General features: G+C 46.6%; 1 protein-coding gene across 4 annotated transcripts in view; it reads right to left on the bottom strand.

The window, feature by feature from the left end:
- The window catches only part of GALNT7 (polypeptide N-acetylgalactosaminyltransferase 7), a 262,812-nt gene that overhangs the window by 224,452 nt on the left and 19,066 nt on the right, over positions 1-19,294 (bottom strand). Inside the window, exon 1 of one of the 4 annotated variants that reach the window (XM_073577411.1) lies at positions 9,633-9,947. The exons of 1 other annotated variant lie outside the window; for it this stretch is intronic. In XM_073577411.1, coding sequence (XP_073433512.1) covers positions 9,633-9,758 — 126 coding nt within the window. In that variant the 5' untranslated portion in view covers positions 9,759-9,947. Of the gene's footprint in view, positions 1-9,632; positions 9,948-19,294 lie in introns of those variants that run through there. 2 more of the 4 variants (XM_073577405.1, XM_073577400.1) reach the window with 2 other exon arrangements.

Here is a 19,294-nt window from a genome sequence, read left to right as displayed (position 1 = left end):
TATATATATATATATATATATATATATATATATATATATATTCCCCAAAGGAATCAAGGGTCTGATAATCATTCCCCACATTGAAAATGATAAAATAATTGATAATCCCATAATAATGTGAATCTTATTAAGGAGCACCTTACAGGTTATGATGTCCAGAAGGCCGGAATACAGTTAGTTATTTTTTAGATTACATCATATCCCGACATACAAATCCTAAGTAACACAGAACCGGTTTCAAATAAGGGACCATCAAGTAAATTTACATGTTCTCTTCCATAACATTTAGGCTGAGTTCACACATGGCGTTTTTTTTCGCGTTTCCGCGGCGGTTTTAACCGTGCGATTTTGCCGCGAAAAATAAGCATCCCATGCATTCCTATGGGATTCCGCAATGCTGTGCTAATGCTGCGGTTTTTACCGCGGCGGAATCGCTTTGCGGTAAAAACCGCAGCATGCTCATTAATTTGCGGAATCGCGGCGATCCCGCACCCATAGGAATGCATTGTTCCGCTTACTTTCCGCATGTGGCTGTGCACACCATGCGGAAAGTAAGCAGAACAATTGCGGATGGTACCCACGGACCGGAGGAGAGGAGACTGTCCTCCGGGCTTTGGGTACCATATCCCTGTAAAAAATAGAATTTAAAATAAAAAATATTGTTATTCTCACCCTCCGACGTCCCGCGCAGCCTTCCCGCCTCTCTCCACGCTCTCGTTCCCAGTAGTCCTTTGCGAAAATGCTCGCGATGACGTCCCTTCTCGCGGTCATCGCGAATTACCGCGGGACGTCATCGCGGGCATTTTCGCAAAGGACTACTGGGAACGGCTGCGCGGGACGTCGGAGGGTGAGAATAACAGTATTTTTTTTTTTTTTTTTTTTACATTCTATCTTTTACTACTGATGCTGCATAGGCGGCCTCAGTAGTAAAAAGTTGGTCACACTCGTCAAACACTATGTTTGACGAGTGTGACCAATCTGTCAATCAGTTCTCCAAGCGATGCTCCAGATCGCTTGGAGAACGCTAGCATTTTGCAAGCCAATTACGCTTGCAAAATGCTAGTTTTTCCGCGGGAAAATCGCGGGAATTTAAAATGCGATTTTGCCGCGGACTGGAATTCCGGAATTCTCGCGGTAATTTCCGCGAGAGTTCCGGTACGTGTGCACTTAGCCTTATTGTTTATTACCATTGCATTTGTTGATTTTTTTTAGTTTATCTTATAAAGAGATTAATATTCTGCATTTCATATATTTGGATGTGTTTTGAGGCTCCTATACTAAATAATCGCTTCTTTCCTCATAGATTGTAAGCTTGTTAGCAGGGCCCTCACTCTTGGTATCTGTTGATCTGTGATTATTGTTATTCTGTAATGTATTTTATTGTCTGTAGAAGTCCCCTCTAAAATGTAAAGTGCTGCGGAATGTGTTGGTGCTATAGATATACATTATTATTGCTGTGGTAACCCCTTCTCTACCTACCTTGTGGTACTGGCCTGTCTGCCCTATGGGGCACCATCCCACTACCACGATATGGCTTTTCAATGTTACCCATTATGAGCTGTATCCTATTGTGGACACAGATCATGCTATTTAGTATATTTTATACTTTTTTTGTGTTTGGTCTATGCATTATTTTGCATTAGATTTTCCAATGAAGGAAACCACCTGGCTGTGGAGTCTTTAAGCCAAACCTGCGACTCCGACTCCTCAATTTCCCTTAAACCGTCTCCACGACTCCGACTCCCACATATATTGCTTATATTTAAGTGAAAAACTTATTGTAGTACAATGTGAACATCAGACATTTAATCATTTCTATGATCCAATAATCAAGATATTTAGATAGAACATCATATCTATTTATTGGAATACAACTTTAGAACACAAAAAACTGTAATAAATTGTAAATATGTAATACACTGTATACATGTATACGGTACAGACCAAAGTTTGGACACACCTTCTCATTCAAAGAGTTTTCTTTATTTTCATGACTATGAAAATTGTAGATTCACTCTGAAGGCATCAAAACTATGAATTAACATGTGGAATTATAACACAAAAAAGTGTGACACAACTGAAAATATGTCTTATATTGTAGGTTCTTCAAAGTAGCCACCTTTTGCTTTGATTTCTGCTTTGCACACTCTTGGCATTCTCTTGATGAGCTTCAAGAGGTAGTCACCGGAAATGGTCTTCCAACAGTCTTGAAGGAGTTCCCAGAGATGTTTAGCACTTGTTGGCCCTTTTGCCTTCACTCTGCGGTCCAGCTCACCCCAAACCATCTCGATTGGGTTCAGGTCTGGTGACTGTGGAGGCCAGGTCATCTGGCGTAGCACCCCATCACTCTCCTTCTTGGTCAAATAGCCCTTACACAGCCTGGATTTTCAGTTGTTCCACACTTTATTGTTAATTATATAATTCATAGTTTTGATGCCTTCAGAGTGAATCTACAATTTTCATAGTCATGAAAATAAAAACGCTTTGATTGAGAAGGTGTGTCCAAACTTTTGGTCTGTACTAATATATATATATATATATATATATATATATATATATATATATATATATATATATATATATATATATACACACACATACATACATACATACACACACACACATACATACATACATACATATACATACACACTATGACTTATCTCAGCTAAGATAAAGCCTAGATCCTCAGGCTACATTCACTCTATGAGCGTAGCTAGGATCAAACCTGGGGGGGGGCAGAACCTCATACTGCACACCCCTACACTTGAAAATAAAGCCTGCACCTTAAGAAGATGTGGTGGTGAATGCAGTCTATTTATTCCAACTATCAATTGATGTTGATGTGTTACTGAAGATGAGCAATGCCTGTCCTTGGCGTCCTTTTGGGCAGCTATGAGGTGTACCTGACTGGTGCTTAAAAAAAAGGAGTGTTAGTCTGTGTGCTATCCGGCTTTCATTCTTTTTGGTACAGATATGATATGGATAGACAGATATGGATATATAGATAGAGCAGATTTCTAATCTGCTTTTGCTATTGAAAACATTAGCTATGAGATCAAAAACCTTTCAGGTAACATAGTAACATAGTTATTAAGATTGAAGGGAGACTTTAAGTCCATCTAGTTCAACCCATGATGCCGTTTTTTAAAAAGCTGATCTGCTTTTGCAACTGAAAAACGTATACTCAAAAAAACACTGTTAATGTAGCCTTAGATCAGGAATAGAACAGTTATTTATAGGACATTTTATAACTTTCCCAAATTCCTATGAAAAAATATTCAGCACATTCTGCATTGAACTACTGTACCAAATTTATTATATATTTTAGGAGTCGGTCCATTTTATACCGACTCCAACTCCACCAAAATGAGCTCCGACTCCACAGCCCTGCCACCTATGCCAAAACAAGGTATCCATCTACAGACAGCTGTTTCGGGGTATTGCCCCTCATCAGTGTGGAGTAGAAAACTGGCTAGTAGGAGCAATGCCTAGTGGAAGACTGTGAAAAATGAGGATGAATGAACTTACGGAGATCAACATCCAACACTGCGGAGACACCATCACATGTTTCTCAACGCAGTGATTCTAGAGCAATCCCCCATCCCTTATGGGAAATATGCAAAAACATGCAAAACACAAGCCGCGGAGACACCATCACATGTTTCTCAACGCAAGCAATGACTAGCTAGGTCTTTCCCTGGGAAGGAACAACCATGGGAAGGGCAGTCTCCAATGAAGGAAACCACCTATGCCAAAACATGGTATCCATCCACAGACAGCTGCTTCAGGGTATTGCCCCTCATCAGTGTGGAGTTTTTGAATATTTCCCATAAGGGATGGGGGCATTGCTCTAGAATCACTGCGTTGAGAAACGTGATGGTGTCTCCGCAGTGTTGGATGTTGATCTCCATGAGTTCATTCATCCTCATTTTTCACATTTTCTAAGTAAGGGGGACGACATCCTGCACTAACCGCCAGCCAGCCATTCCAGAATGTGCACTGAGTTGTAACTTGCATAGCATAACTATCAATGTAATAGTGGCCATGGCCAGAGACTGCACATCTTCCCTCTACTGATTGAATAGAGGGCAGATGTGCAGTACCTGGCTGTGGCCACTATTCCACTGAGGGAGCTATGCAACTCAGCACATTTGACCGCCGCCAACATCTGATCGGCAGGGAGTTCCAGATGACGCATCTTCATCGATCAGACACTGATGACCTATCCTAAGGCCATCAATATAAAGGTCCTGGATAACTCCTTTTAAATTACTTTTATTAGGGCAGGATCACACATGTGAGGAATACTGCCGAGTCTTGCATGTTATTACCCGATACTCAGGAGCGGAGCGTGCGGCTCCATGTATTGCTATGCAGCCACACGCTCCGATCCGAGTGCCGGCGGCAGTGCCGGCTATTAACATGCTAGACTCAGCCGTATGTAGAGCGAGCTTTGTGCCAATCAACTACAGCCTGACAATGTTTTCATTTTCTTCAAATAGGTACGTTTCAAGAGGTTCTGCAGCAACTGCATGATGTAAATCCCAGCTAGACTAGAGAATCTATTTCAGAGAGGGGGCTTCATGCCAATCAGCCAGATACAGCATTTCCCTTGACCTTACAAAGGGTTTTTACAGCAAATAACACAATTGTATGCTATTAGGTAGACAATCCATTCTGTAGCAGAAAGCAAGGAGACTGCAGAGTATTTATGAGACATTGCCTCCTGACATGTACAATCGTGTTATTATCAGAGTGACCAGCACCAAATAGAATTGCCTACAATATCAATTAATTTCACTGTATGCCACTTTAGAAAGAAGAGATATTTTCCCCCTCCGTACATTTTTAAACCTGTGCAGTCTTCTGCAAGTACAGCAAAGCTTTTGTCAGGGAGTAATGGTGTGTTTAATTAAACAAGCAAGGGTGAACACACAAGACAGAATACCGTCTGCAGATTTGTAATGTCCCCTTCCTAGTGATGAGGGCTTATATCAGGGATGGACTACATGTACCAGCAGACTAGTGTCACAAATGATGGCAGCGGTAAAGATAAGATTAGGGCAGGCCTTATAATCAGATGTGACCTGTGCAGCAGACACTGATCTCCGTTCTCCATGTGGGGGGCCTGGGTCTAGCCAAAGCACCAGCAGCAGACTTGTCAAGAAGGCCATGGACAAACTATTTCTTTCATGATCGTCAAACCTGTCCTACAAGAAGTCCCAACATTAGAAGACATTCACATACGCAGATCAACATGGTAAAGGGACAAAAAAAGATTTCCATAAATGCAAATTTTGGGAGCGTCACCTTCCGTCCAATCCCTTTTGAAAAACAATCTTTTCTGCACAACGCCTCTTAGAACTGTCAAACAGGCTGTCAATTGATCTGACCACGTCACCGGAGCTCTGCAGCAGTACGACAGCATGACACAACCTTATTCTCCTGCATACTGTCTACAGCTTCCTGCATCACAAGTGTGTCCCCAGTACAAGAGATGAGTGTTCTAACTGGGGTTCGGTTGTGTCCATTGTGACTATAGCCAAGTCCTGATAACTTGCTATCTAGCCATCAGCTCACTCAGGGTGGACAAACCCCAGACACTTATAGCCAACATGTCTAGAAACGTGCTCCATACAAATCATTTTTTTTTTCCACTGATGTCTATAGATCATACGAAACAGCAAATCAAGTTCAATAAGATCTCCATTTACGGCACAGCCATACAACCAATTGTGTTCAGATCCACAGATATAAAGCTGCCGCTATATAAGGAAAATGGGAGCGAAATGTCCAAAAGATCATAAAAATTGTATAAGTTCATTACAGAAAATCATATTCACATAAACACTAAAATTATTTCATATCATTAAATTTTACAGACAGTACAAGAGACACTCAAAGATGGAGATTGGGTGGATGGTGGCATGTACACCCGAACACGTCAGACACTTACGTGCATAGTGCAATTTTAGAAGGGTCTACTGGGGCAGTGGGACAATAAACATTGTTACAAGATGCAAGTAAAGTGCAAAGTACATACCACCCCAAAACCATATGAACATCCCATGCCCTCAAAGTTCTTACCCATGGTCCGATGCCTAAAGTGCCATGACGCAAAGCTCAAAAGCGCGTTTCGCGTTGGCTTCCTCAGGGGGAAGCATTGGCTGCAGCAGTGCTGTCCTGGTACAACACATCACCACTAGTCTATACACAAAGGTCAGCAAGAGACTACCAAATGAGCAGCACCAGAGGATTGAAGAAGTGAATTTTTTTTTTTTTTGATGGGGGGGGGGGGGATTTTAGTACATGTGTTGCTTGTTTACAACTCAATGACAACTAATTTAGATTCAAGATCAGTGTCACAATTCATTTGATCAATGGCACATCGGCTCATTCCCATATGGTCAACATGCCTGGTCCTACATATAGTCGGAACCCACGCGAGTGACATTGGATCCCTACAGAGTCCATGAGCTGAACACCCCCAAATCAAGTGTCCAATCTATAATGCTTCCATACACTTTTGGTGCCAAATGAGAGATTTCTGAAAGTGGAAAATTCTGACCAAACATCCTAAACAAAGAACCATTCAATTCAATGGCGTGTTGCCTGGAATTGTTTGTCAGAGACTCCAAGAACCAGACACAGCAGAGCAGTCATATAGGGGAACAAAGACCACTGGAATAGCTATGCGTCAGGTGATCGGACTCAGTGCTGGTGTAGCAGCACAATCCGTCAAGCAGCAACGCAGTGCGGTACCTGCCCCATCAATAAAACAGGAGGGTAGCAATTCATCTGCAATGCCAGAAAGTCATAACTTAATAATTGTCCAGATATCCGGTTATAACAACTAAACTGGTCATGAGAAGACTCCCTTTGAAGTCTCATGCAAACATTGCTTATTTTTTCCTTGCTTATTTGCAGCAAATTCAAATCTGCATATAGTCAATTCTTCCAATGTATTTCACCGGAACTAAAAGGGGAAAATAAGTAACAAAAGCATGGCAAAAACTATGACAAAAAATAAATGTGTTGTAAGCCGCGTCCTTCCTGACGACACATTAGGACATGCAGCAGAATTTTCTCCTGCAAATCCTGAATGTGTGCACATAGCCTAAAGCCCCCGTCACACACAGCGATCTCGCTAGCGAGATCGCTGCTGAGTCACGTTTTGTTACGCAACAGCAATCTCACCAGCGAGATCGCTGTGTGTGACACTTACCAGTGACCAGCCCCCCTGCCGGGTATTGCTGATAGTCCTCGAATGGCCAGGACATTTTTTTGATCGCTGGTCTCCCGCTGGCCAGCACGCATCGCTGCGTGTGACAGGCGGGAGACCAGCGATCAGCGAGCTGCCGCTGATAACTAAGGTACACGTCGGGTTTCTAAGTGTCGCGCCGCTTAAAAACCCGATGTGTACCTTGGTTACCAGCTCCCTGCACCAGCGCTCTGGTAACCAAGGTACACAGTGGGTACTCCCGTGTGTCGCTGATCACTGGTGAAGCTGCCTGTTTGGCAGCTCACCAGCGATCCTGACAATGTCATATCATTGTTGGGATCGCTGGTGCGTCGCCATGTGTGACGGGGCCCTTACAGTCATTTCTACACCATTATAGATAACATATCAATGACCTACCTCTTCCGACAAGCCTACAGCCTGCAGTAACCACCGATCCACCAAACCGCTGCACGACCTGCTCTACACTCACCCATCCCTTGTAGATTGTGAGCCCTCGCAGGGAGGATCCTCTCTCCTCCTGTACCAGTCGTGACTTGTACGAAGATTACTGTACTTGTATTATATACACCCCTCCTCACATGTAAAACACCATAGAATAAATGGCATTATAATAAATAAGAATAATATAAACATATACTGTACATATATTTCTTTTTCACAAATTAGCTCAGGTTTGGTTGAGACTTCCGATTGTGTTTCAATTAGGGGAACTCGTGTGCAAAACTTATCCAAGGTATAACTGTAGGCAGAAGCAAAGGGACCCCACTAGTCAACGAGGTCCTCGGGGGTCCGTTATGTGGAGAAGGCGCATCATACAGAAATTTTTCTCCTGTTCTAAAAACCTCAAACAGAAACCAGATGGATCCCATAATAATCAACAGATCCCGTCTACACCCAGGTGCATCAGTAATAATGTCGCCGATCCCCCCCTCCAGAGATAACATAACCCAGGCCCGGTAGGGGCAGACATGGCCCTGATTCATGCAAGGGTTTAACCATGAAAAGTCGCACAGATGGTTTTACTACTCCAGCTTCGGATCGCCCCACCACAGTGGGCAGAGCTGGGGTGGGCTGTGGCTACAACACCTAGGAAACTCCTGGAAGTGGCCATGTTTCTTACTCCAGAAATGTTACCGCAGTGTGCGCCTGATGGAACCATTCTGGCGAGGAGCACGCCACTGACGACGTGTGCCAAATCTCATGAGTGTCACGTGCCTCCTAATGAATTTGGTGCCCCATATTCCTGCACTCCCCTAGCACCTAATACCAGTCTTAAAGGGAATCTGTCACCCCTTTTTTTGACTATGAGCTGCCGGCATTGACATCAGGGGCTTATCTACAGCATTCTGTAATGCTGTAGATAAGCCCCCGATGTAACCTGAAAGATAAGAAAAACCAGTTATATTATACTCACCGGAGGGGGCGGTTCGGCTCCTCCCATCTTCATACAATGCCGTCCTCTTCTTCCCTTCCTGTCGTGGCCCCTGCGCAGACGCACTGCTCTGTTTGAGCCAGAGCAGAGTCCTGCAGTGCGCAGGTGCCGGGAGAGGTCCGAGAGGTCCGGCGCCTGCGCACTGCAGTATTCTACTCTGCCTTCAACAGAACAGTGCGCCTGCGCAGGGGCCACGACAGGAAGGGAAGAAGAGGACAGCATCGTATGAAGATGGGAGACGCCAGACCGGACCGCCGCCCCGGGTTTGTATAATCTAGCGTGTTTTTCTTATCTTTCAGGTTACATCGCGGGCTTATCTACAGCATTACAGAATGCTGTAGATAAGCCCCTGATGTCAATGCCGGCAGCTCATAGTCCAAAAAGAGGGGTGATAGATTCCCTTTAATGAATAGGGCCACAGAGTGCCCACTATGAAGGCAGACAGAGCAAGCAGGCCACCAGGCAGAGACGGCAGCAACTTGGGGCACACACAGACCACTACACACCCACCAGAAGAACACTATGGCGGATGAATACACACATTGCAGGGTACAGCGCTGCCTAGAGGTCTACGGGCGGAGCGATATCCCAGCGGATTTCGGTTCGGTTCTCAGCGTTTATGAGAGCCGCACATTGCCTCACAGTAGACGGACGCCAGCAATGGCCGCGCCTCCCCTCACTCCCGGCCACTGGGGAGGATCAGTCCGTTGGGGGGCACCAATTACCCAGAACCCCACGGGGCAGCCTCCCTCCCCGGACACAGTGCACGTACAGCCGGGCCGGGGATGCGCAGTACGGCGCTGAGCTGCTCGCGGCACCTCGCACCATTAAGGCGATTAGTAAAATTAATGAATCCACCTCCAGACGGAGGGAGCCGGCCTGACAGAGCACCAGGCCCCTCTGGTAATGGAGGAAGGACGGCGCACACAGCCGGACACATGAGCCGCTACTCACCCGGGCCAGCTGGGAGTGCGGGGTCTCTGGCCGGCCGGAGGGCAGGGAGGACCAGAGGAGGAGCAGAGCCAGGAAAGTGGCCAGCACCAGCAGGCTGCGCAGGAGGAAGCCGGGCTTCAGCCTCATGGTTGTGCCGGCAGCAGAGAGGAGCGATCACCGTGCAGTCACTGGAGAAAGTGAGGCGAGCGCTGTGCACCGACTGATCACACGGCGCCTGGAGCCGGGGCTGAGGGCTCCTTCACGAGGCGGCACATCCTCCCGCACAGGTGTGAGCTCCTCTCCGCTCACACAGCACCAGTGTGGCCTCTATTCTCCTCCTCCCTCCCTGACACTGTCCCGCTGCTGCCCCCTGCCTCACCCCGCCTCTGCCAGACAGCAAACTTTCCTGCCGTCCTGAGGTGAGGCCCCAGCACCATTGTGTATGCCCAGACCCCCCATATGTGGTGGAGGGGGGCAGTACCACAGTCTGAATAGGTCTGTGCAGAAAGGCGACCACTCATGGTCATGGGGGTCCAGTATGGGCGCGTGGCCCCAATTCACACAGATCTCCACACAATCGTGTGCGTCTCTCTTAAAGCCCCCATACACATTACTGTATCAGCCGCTATCTAATGTGTATGGGGTGCCTGCCTACTGATCGTCGGGGCAAAGGTCTGGTGGTGGCTTACTCGTAGAGAACACGGTAGGACTCGACCATACGAACGCCTGTGTGTACAGGAGAGGTGGCGTCAGACGAATGATCGGCTGCAGCATTGTCAGGCGGACAGCCATCTAATGTGTTTTCCTAACATAAGGGTGAATTCAGTCAATCGGTGATCCGATAGCGCCTACTGCGGAGGCGCCGCCAACTTGGAGGAATAATAAAAAAGAACTTGGCACTCAACTTATGGTAAGGAAGTCCAGATTTTTAATATGCAGTCAAAATAACAGGACGTTTCAGTCTCAGTTGGACCTTCATCAGCCCGACTGCTGTGAGAAGCGGAATGGAAGGCTATGTGTGCCTGGAGTATGAGGAGAGCCCAATGTGGGCGACAGTATTGGATAGAGTCCTGCAGTTACAGTTGATCAGGGGGTAAGGTATGGAGGCAGGCGCTGTGCCACGTCTCTCCTACATTGACTTGGCGTCCACCGTTTGTTCTGTCAGTGTAGGAGAGACGTGGCACAGCGCCTGCCTCCATACCTTACCTCCTGGTCAACCTGACCCATACATTTTTGCTGTAACTGTAGGACTATATCCAATACTGTCGCCCACATTGGGCTCTCCTTATACTCCAGGCACATATAGCCTTCCATTACGTTTCTCACAGCAGTCGGGTTGATGAAGGTCCAACTGAGACCGAAACGTCCTGTTATTTTGACTGCATATTAAAAATTTGGACTTCCTTACCATAAGGTTAGTGCCAAGTTCTTTATTATTTCTCTGGCTTGGGAACCTACTTGAGCACCTTCACAGTAAAGTAGTGCTACAATTTATTTCGCCATCTTGGAGGAGGCAGTTTTCTTTCTCTAAGAGCAAGACGGTGCCACCAGCGCTTACGCAGTAGCCGCTATCAGATTGCCGATATCTGCTACTGCGCAGCCACGGCTGGCGTCATTTTCAGACTGATTATTTTTTTTCATTTATGTATTCCATCAAAAACAATAAATGCACATTATAGAGGTGAACATGCTACAGCGCAGGCACCACCGCAGGTCTGCAGAAGGTGATTTTTTCAAATATATATAATATTCCTTATGTAAAGTAGGGGGCAGTGACCTGTCAGAAGCCATACTGGTGAATATCTAATCAGAGCACCACATGAAGACCCCTGGACATATCGTTGAGGCCTCTTTCACACATCCGTTTATTTCCAGTACTGGAAAAACTGGTACCGGAGATATCCTTGTGTGTACTATGTGTGGCAACCGTGTGCCGCATCAGTGTAAGGAGGTTTACCGGACCACGGGTACCTGCATGTCTGGTCCGGAACTAAAAAGGCTGCATCCTCTGTTTCCGGGGGGAAGCCTGAGAGAGGCGGACCTTCCCCTGCTGCAGGAAGGAAGGAGGAGAGAGATGGAGCTTCCTGTTGACAGGAGGGGGCGGGGAGAGCCTAGAAAGAGCGCACAGCCACAGAAGTATAAGAAGGATAACCGTGCGCTGCAGGAGGAATTGGCGCCAATTAAGTGCAGCGCGCAGGGTGGTGAGCAGTGCGCTCTGCTTCGGTCACCTGAGAGTTCTGGGCCTGTGACACGCTGTGCTGCTGCTGTCCAGGATAGGAGCTGGGGGGCGATTAGCTGTGCCAGCAGAGCGGACCTAAGCGGGCTGCAGTACACTATGAGACAGTGAGTACCACACGCGCTGCCCAAGAGTGACTGCATCCTTGAAAGACCCCTTACATATAGGTCCACTGAAGGTGGACAACAGACAGCGTACCGTCACACCAGGAGGTGACTCAACTTAGTAGAGAGAGACTAACACGCACAGCGCAGTGAGGAGCAGGTGACTAGGCCATAGCCGAGGGCTTGTATACACCGCGGAGCGACGTTCCAGCGGTCCCTCACACTGGACTCAGTACTGTGCTAGACACTTTTAAGCACGAAAAATCTCTCTGCCTCTCAGAGACCACCGAGACGTCAGGTGCCGCTGGTGCCGGTGCCACTGTTGAAACCTCGAGGAGCTGCATCCAAGAAGACTACAGACTGATAAGTTTCACCTCTTTATTACTGAACTTTCGTTCATCTCTGACCTACCCTGCCACTCTGCCAGATCTGCCCCATTCCTTACCATCACCCCTACAATCCCTCACTCCCTGAGTGGAGTACATTCCCTGTTTAATAAATACTTTAACTCTTGGTCTGTCTCCTGTCCGTGGCGAAATCTCACGTTTCTGCAAAATTCTTCATCAGTACCACATGGACAGCTGCTGGGGAAGAAGCGCTACAGTAAGCGCTGTTCCCCGGCGGCAGGTGCTGAAGCCGGCTGTCATCATTATCCCCTTCTCTGCCAGCGAGCAGAGGAGAATGATGAGCTTTATATTAAAGTTCGAATGACAGCAGGTGGGGGCTGTGGAATCCCCCGATCATCCGCACCTACTGTACAGTCACTGTTATTATAAGCAGCAGGTGTCGGATGATGGGGTTAAGAGTCCCAAAAGCCCCACCTGCTGTCGTTCGGACTTTAATATAACGCTCATCATTCTCCGCTGCTCACTGGCAGAGCAGGGGAGAATGCGAGCCGTCTTCAGCACCTGCCGCTGAGGAAGAGCACTTCCTGTAGTGCTTCTTCCCGGTGCCGATGCGTGAAACACAGAGGACATCAATGTGTGTGGGACATTTTGCCGTCCATGCTGATGGCAAAAAAACGGACAAATCAGCGTGTTTTGCCCATGGACATAGTCCGTTGAAACACACTGACGTGCACAGACCCATTCAAATCTATGTGAGTACGTGTGAAAACTCACCACACGTACCCGAGACACGGACGTGTGAAAGAGGCCTAATTGAAAACTGAAAATAAAGATTAAACAGCAACCACAAGACGGATTTCATCACCAGTTATCAATTTAATCAATATAAGGGCTCATGCTCACATGCGAGAAACTCGGGCGAGTCTCACACGTCAATACTCGGCACTGCCAGCGGCACTCGGATGGGAGCGTTCAGCTGCATAGAAATACATGCAGCTGAACGCTCCGATCCAAGTGCTGGGGCAGTGCCGAGTATTGACGTGTGAGACTCGCCCGAGTTTCTCGCATGTGAGTATGAGCCTTAACAGCGCAAATCTGACACTGTAGGTTACTCTGCACAATCCTGAAGACAGGTTCCCTTTAATCAGTGCCGGGGCCATGGTTGAATTACCAGGCAGGAGTTTGGTTGTCCTGTAGTGATAATCTGCTTCTAAAACACTGTGTTGAAACAGCCTAGTAAGTGACATCACTGAAACAAGGGTCTCACCCCCTAGATCACGGTGCTCTCACAATACATAGCAAAAACCTGATGACAAATTATCTTTAAATGGAACCTGTCACCTGTTTTTGCCGCTATAAGATGAGGCCACCGCTTTTCAGGGCTTATCTACAGCATTCTATAATGCTGTAGATAAGCCCCTGGTCAACATGAAAGATAAGAAAAATAAGTTTTATTATACTCACCCGGGAGGCGAGCCAATCCGGTCCGATGGGTGTTGCAGGTCTGGGTCTGGCTCCTCCCATCTTCCTGCGACGCTGCCCTCCTGCTTGCTTCCTCGCTCCCGCCATCGCACTTCTGCGCAGGCGTACTTCTCTGCCCTGTTGAGGGCAGAGCAAAGTACTGCAGTGCGTAGGCGCCGGGAAAGGTCGGAGAGGCCCAGCGCCTGTGCACTGCAGTACTTTGCTGTAGTCCAGCCCCACCTCTGGCTCGCTCTTTCTAGGCCCAACTGCATGTGATTGACAGGTCTCTTGAATAGCGACAGACCATTCAATCATGTCTAACCGCTCTGGCAAGAGCCACACCTCTAAAGTTCAGTGGGTACGGAAAGTATTCAGACCCAGTTAAATTTCATTGTTTCATTGCAGCCATTTGGTAAATTCAAAAAAGTTCATTTTTTTTTCCTCATTAATGACACTCTGCACCCCATCTTGACCAAAAAAAAGGTAGAAATTTTTGCAAATTTATTAAAAAAGAAAAACTGAAATATCACATGGTCATAAGTATTCAGACCCTTTGCTCTGTATTGAGTAGAAGCACCCTTTTGAGTTCGTACAGCCATGAGTCTTCTTGGGAATGATGTCACAAGTTTTTCACTCCTGGATTTGGGGATCCTCTGCCATTCTGCCTTGCAGATCCTCTCCAGTTCCATCAGGTTGGATGGTGAACTTTGGTGGACAGCCATTTTCACGTCTCAAGAGATGCTCAATTGGGTTTAGGTCAGGGCTCTGGCTGGTCCAGTCAAGAGTGGTCACAGAGTTGTTCTGAAGCCACTACTTTGTTATTTTAGCTGTGTGCTTAGGGTCATTGTCTTGTTGGAAGGTGAACCTTTGGCCAAGTCTGAGGTCCAGAACACTCTGGAAGAGGTTTTCATCCAAGTCTGAGGTCCAGAACATTCTGGAAGAGGTTTTCATCCAGGATATCTCTGTACTTGGCCGCATTCATGTTTCCTTCAATTGCAACCAGTCATCCTGTCCCTGTAGCTGAAACCCCCCCCCCCCCCAGCATGATGCTGCCACCACCATGTTGGGATTGTATTGGGCAGGTGATGAGCCAGTGCCTCGTTTTCTCCACACATACCACTTAGAAGTATCACCGAAAAGTTCCATCTTCATCTCATCAGACCAGAGAATCTTATTTCTCATAGTCTGGGAGTCCTTCATGTGTTTTTAGCAAACTCTGTGCGGCTTTCATATGTCTGGCCCTGATGAGAGTTTTCTATTGGGCCACTCTGCCATAAAGGCCCGACTGGTGGAGGGCTGCAGTGATAGTTGACTTTGCGGAACTTTCTCCCATCTCCCTAATGCATCTGTGGAGCTCAGCCACAGTGATCTTGGGGTTCTTTACCTGTCTCACCAAGGCTCTTCTCCCACGATTGCTCAGTTTGGTTTGACGGCCAGGTCTAGGAAGACTTCTGGTGGTCCCAAACTTCTTACATTTATGGATTAAGGAGGCCACTGTGCTTTTAGGAACCTTGAGTACTGTAGAAATTCTTTTGTAACCTTGGCATCTGGCCTTGCCAAAATGCTGTCTGAGCTTCTTGGCCAGTTCCTTTGACTTCATGATTCTCATTTGGTCTGACATGCACTGTGAGCTGTGAGGTCTTATATAGACAGGTGTGTGCCTTTCCAAATCAAGTCCTATCAGTCTCCAATGAAGGAGTAGAACCATCTCAAGGAGGATCACAAGGAAATGGACAACATGTGGCTTAAATATGAGTGTCTGAGCAAAGGGTCTTAACACTTTTGACCATGTGATATTTCAATTTTTCTTTATAAATACATTTGCAAACATTTCTACATTTGTTTTTTTCTGTCAAGATGGGGAGCAGAGTGTACATTAGTGAGAAAAAAAAAACTTTTTTGAATTTCCCAAAAGGCTGCTGTGACAGTCACTGGCAGAGTGGTAGAAGGGAAATATGTGTCACTGCGCTTAACGGCATGAGTGACAGTGGCGTCAGTGATATAAAAACAGAGCATTTTTTTCTCCAGCACACTACGTGTTAAGAGGGATAAGTTGCATAAAAGGGGTGCTGGTTTTATGTGGACCCCCACAGAGCGGGTCCACTTTATCTCCCAGACAGACCTGCAAGGACCTGCGTGAGGTCATGATCATGTGATCAATCACATCATGGGAATCACAGGCTTAGGTTTAAATAACCGTCGAGGTCACGTGTGCCTCAAGTGACTGCTGCTGGTATGAGACGCTGTGAGGACCAAACTATCCTACGCGTTTTGGAAATCAGCTGTTTCCTTTTTCAGGGATCCCTGACCTGACCTCAACATCACACAGGTCCTGCCAGCATTGGCCGCCATCCACATACAGGAACTGACCTTAGGAGCAAGCACTTCCACGATTGCCTGGTAGAGTCACAGGGAGTGCTGGTCACCGGCCAGGACAGCGCTCCTCTGCCTCTGCTTCATTCACTTCGCAGGAGCACTTGGCAACATCATCCTCCTGAAGCTCTGACATTGGCACGGTACCCATACCCGACGAAAGAAAAGGTAACATCCTCTCTCTCTCAGCCTCACCAGTGCAACTAAATAACCAAGGGCTCTCCTAGCTCCCTCCAATCAAAATTCTCTGTGTCCTCTTTAGCTGCATATAGACACTTCTCCAGCGGGGCTACTTACAGACGTACCAGAGCTTAGAGTATCCATACCGGTGTATGGTGTTCTTTAATCCTCTCCTTGGGATGCTTTGCTGGCTGTGACCCTCTCTTGCTCTAAGCTCACACCTGCTGGAAGGTGTTCCTAAAAAGTACTAACAGTTATTACACCTCATTTCAATTAGCACCTTTGCGTTCTCTAGAGGTCTGTTAAGGCCCTGTCACACTAAGCGATATTGCTAGCAATATCGCTATAACTTGTGACGTTATAGTGATATTGCTAGCGATATCGCTGTGTCTGATACTTACCTACAACCCACTCCCCCACTGGTTATCGCTGATCGCGCGAGAATGTCCTGGACTGTTTCTCGTCGTCAGCTTCCTGCGGCGCTTCCTGTGGAGAGATGAGCGACGAGCGTGGAGCCGGGCGGGAGGATGCAGGACCGCCTAGTGTGACAGGTAAGTAACGACCCCGTCCCCAGCGATGTCGCTGGTGAGATCTGCCTGTGTGGCAGCTCACTAGCGACCACTTAGCGATGTACCAGCGATCCTGACCGCGTCATATCGCTGGTCGGGATCGCTGGTACATCGCTAAGTGTGACAGTACCTTTAGTAACATCCCCTTTCATTTTTAGGTACACTCTCCTGCCAGATTACATCCCGCACAGCCCTCATTATCCATCCTCCACCCCTGGGTAAGATTTTAGCTCAAAATTATTGTTCACTTTATATGTTGATTACCTACACTGACACCAGGGTGCTTGTTGTCTAGATTTTGCAGCTTTAATCTGCCCTAGTGGTCACTAGCACCTTCTATTTGATAGGTTCTTTATTCACTGATAATAAACCACCAAGGACTTGAAGAGACGGTGTACCCAGTTTTTCCTACCTCTCTGTGCCGCCATGTGAGTGACATACCACACTGCAATGAAATAAAGAGTGAAAAATTTAAAGGGGTCTGAATACTTTCCGTACCCACTGTATATTTTCTCTGAAACAATGCATTTCAGAGAAAAATATATGTAGCTGCAATCATCCACCTAGGCTGATTCATGCTGCCCGTGGTTTGGTCAGCATGATTCAGATCACCTGTTTCTTTTAGGGTGTGTGCACACGTAAGCGTTTTTTTCGCGTTTTTACTGGCAAAAACGCTTAAAAAATGCTTTCAAGAAGCATCCCATTCATTTTAATGAATTCCGCACTTTTTGTGCATTTTGATGCATTTTTTTCCGCAAAAAAAACATTGCAGTTAAAAACACAGCATGCTCATTAATTTCACAAAAAATCCGCATTTCTAACTATATTCTATGAGACTGGGGATGCTCCGGAAAAAAATGCATAAACACCACGTGTTTCCTGGGAAGGAGTCCGGTTTTTAGTCAGGAATTTTCTGCATACGTGGGTACATAGCCTTAATGTCTCATTCAGATGTGTGTGAATTCCATGTGTTCTGTACATGATTTTCACAGATCACGTACCCAGTATAATCTATTGAGCTGTTCTCAAAGTCTACATCTTTCTGCAGGCTATGTCCTCAAACAAATTACAGATGGCACAATTGCGGCACACCTACCATAAGGTGCTCAAGTAGGGTCCCAAATTGCAGTGGGGTTTTACAGATGCAGATGTTGTGGTCAGTAAAGACCTTCATCAGTGTTCTTCGGCACATGGAAGAACCAGCAGTGGATACCGCGTTCAGGTCGCAGTCACACACCTAACACTAAGGAACTTTGATGGTACATGGCCGGACACTGTGTCCCTTGCTCCACTTTCTTAAAGCAGTGTGTACACTCATGAAGGTCTTTCCTGACTGAAACGTTTGCATCTGTACTACTCCATTGCAGTTAAGGCAATCTAAAGTTTCTATGTCCGTCTGAGTGCCCAGTTTATCTAATGTGCTCAAACAAATTACATACAACCATTTATTGTCTGAGTCTCGGATCAAAATTACCCCAAAGATTCTATGGGTCCAGTGAAATCATGGAACAGCACACAGAGGACATCCATATGTTAGCCAATTTTGACGTATACATATTGTGGTGTAGTTACCACTATGTCAGCTAGGGGGCGCTGTGTGGGTGTCCCAGGACGGGTGTACAGGCACATTCAGTGTGGTAACAGGAGCAGGGTCCTAAATGACCATTATGGGTCTCAAGGTGGGTGGCCTTGGGATGCAGGCTCCAGGGTGTATTGATCAGCAGAGGTACTGCTGATCTTTCTGTTACACTGTGTCAGGGAAGCCTGTGTGTGTCTATACAACCTTTAGTGATGTCATAGCCATGTGATCACCTGTGGGTGTGGTTACAGGGCTATGTAATTGAGGTGTTTGGCACATGTGAGTGTGTGAGAGTGAGTCTGTCTGAGTGTGGACAGACTTCCATGTGTCCAGGTGGGACACTACAGAGAGCGTATATGGGGAGGACTACAGCTCCCAGCATGTGCTGAGACTCTCAGTCCGAGTCTGAAGCCACGGACATTTCTGTTCCTTTGCCTGAAGTGAAGGTTACATTTCAGTGTTATGCTGTCTATGGTTTATGGAGTAATAAACCTGGTGAAATTTTAAAGGAACGTGCCTCATGTTTGTCTCCCGCTGCACCTAAGCGAGTCGAATCCCTACAATATGTATAATATACATATCTACTATATAATTGTCTAATTCTGTCTGTGTCTAATGGAAATCCCGCCTCGCTGATTGGTCGTGGCAGTTAGGCCGCGACCAATCAGCGACAGTTGCTTATTCGTCGCGGCAACACGGCTGCATCGCTTATTGTACAGGCACATTACAGCTGTTAAAGGCATCACTGCTGCGTCTCTCATTACACAGGCACAGTCCTGTACATATTCTGGAGTACAATACATTAAGTAACAGCAGAACAGTGACTGCAGCTCT

This window comes from Dendrobates tinctorius, unplaced genomic scaffold, assembly GCF_039654945.1.
Source record: "Dendrobates tinctorius isolate UK_male_01 unplaced genomic scaffold, ASM3965494v1 ptg000008l, whole genome shotgun sequence".
NCBI lineage: Eukaryota > Metazoa > Chordata > Amphibia > Anura > Dendrobatidae > Dendrobates > Dendrobates tinctorius.
Note: the sequence above shows the minus strand (reverse complement) of the source record. Positions and strands in the feature narration are given on the sequence as shown.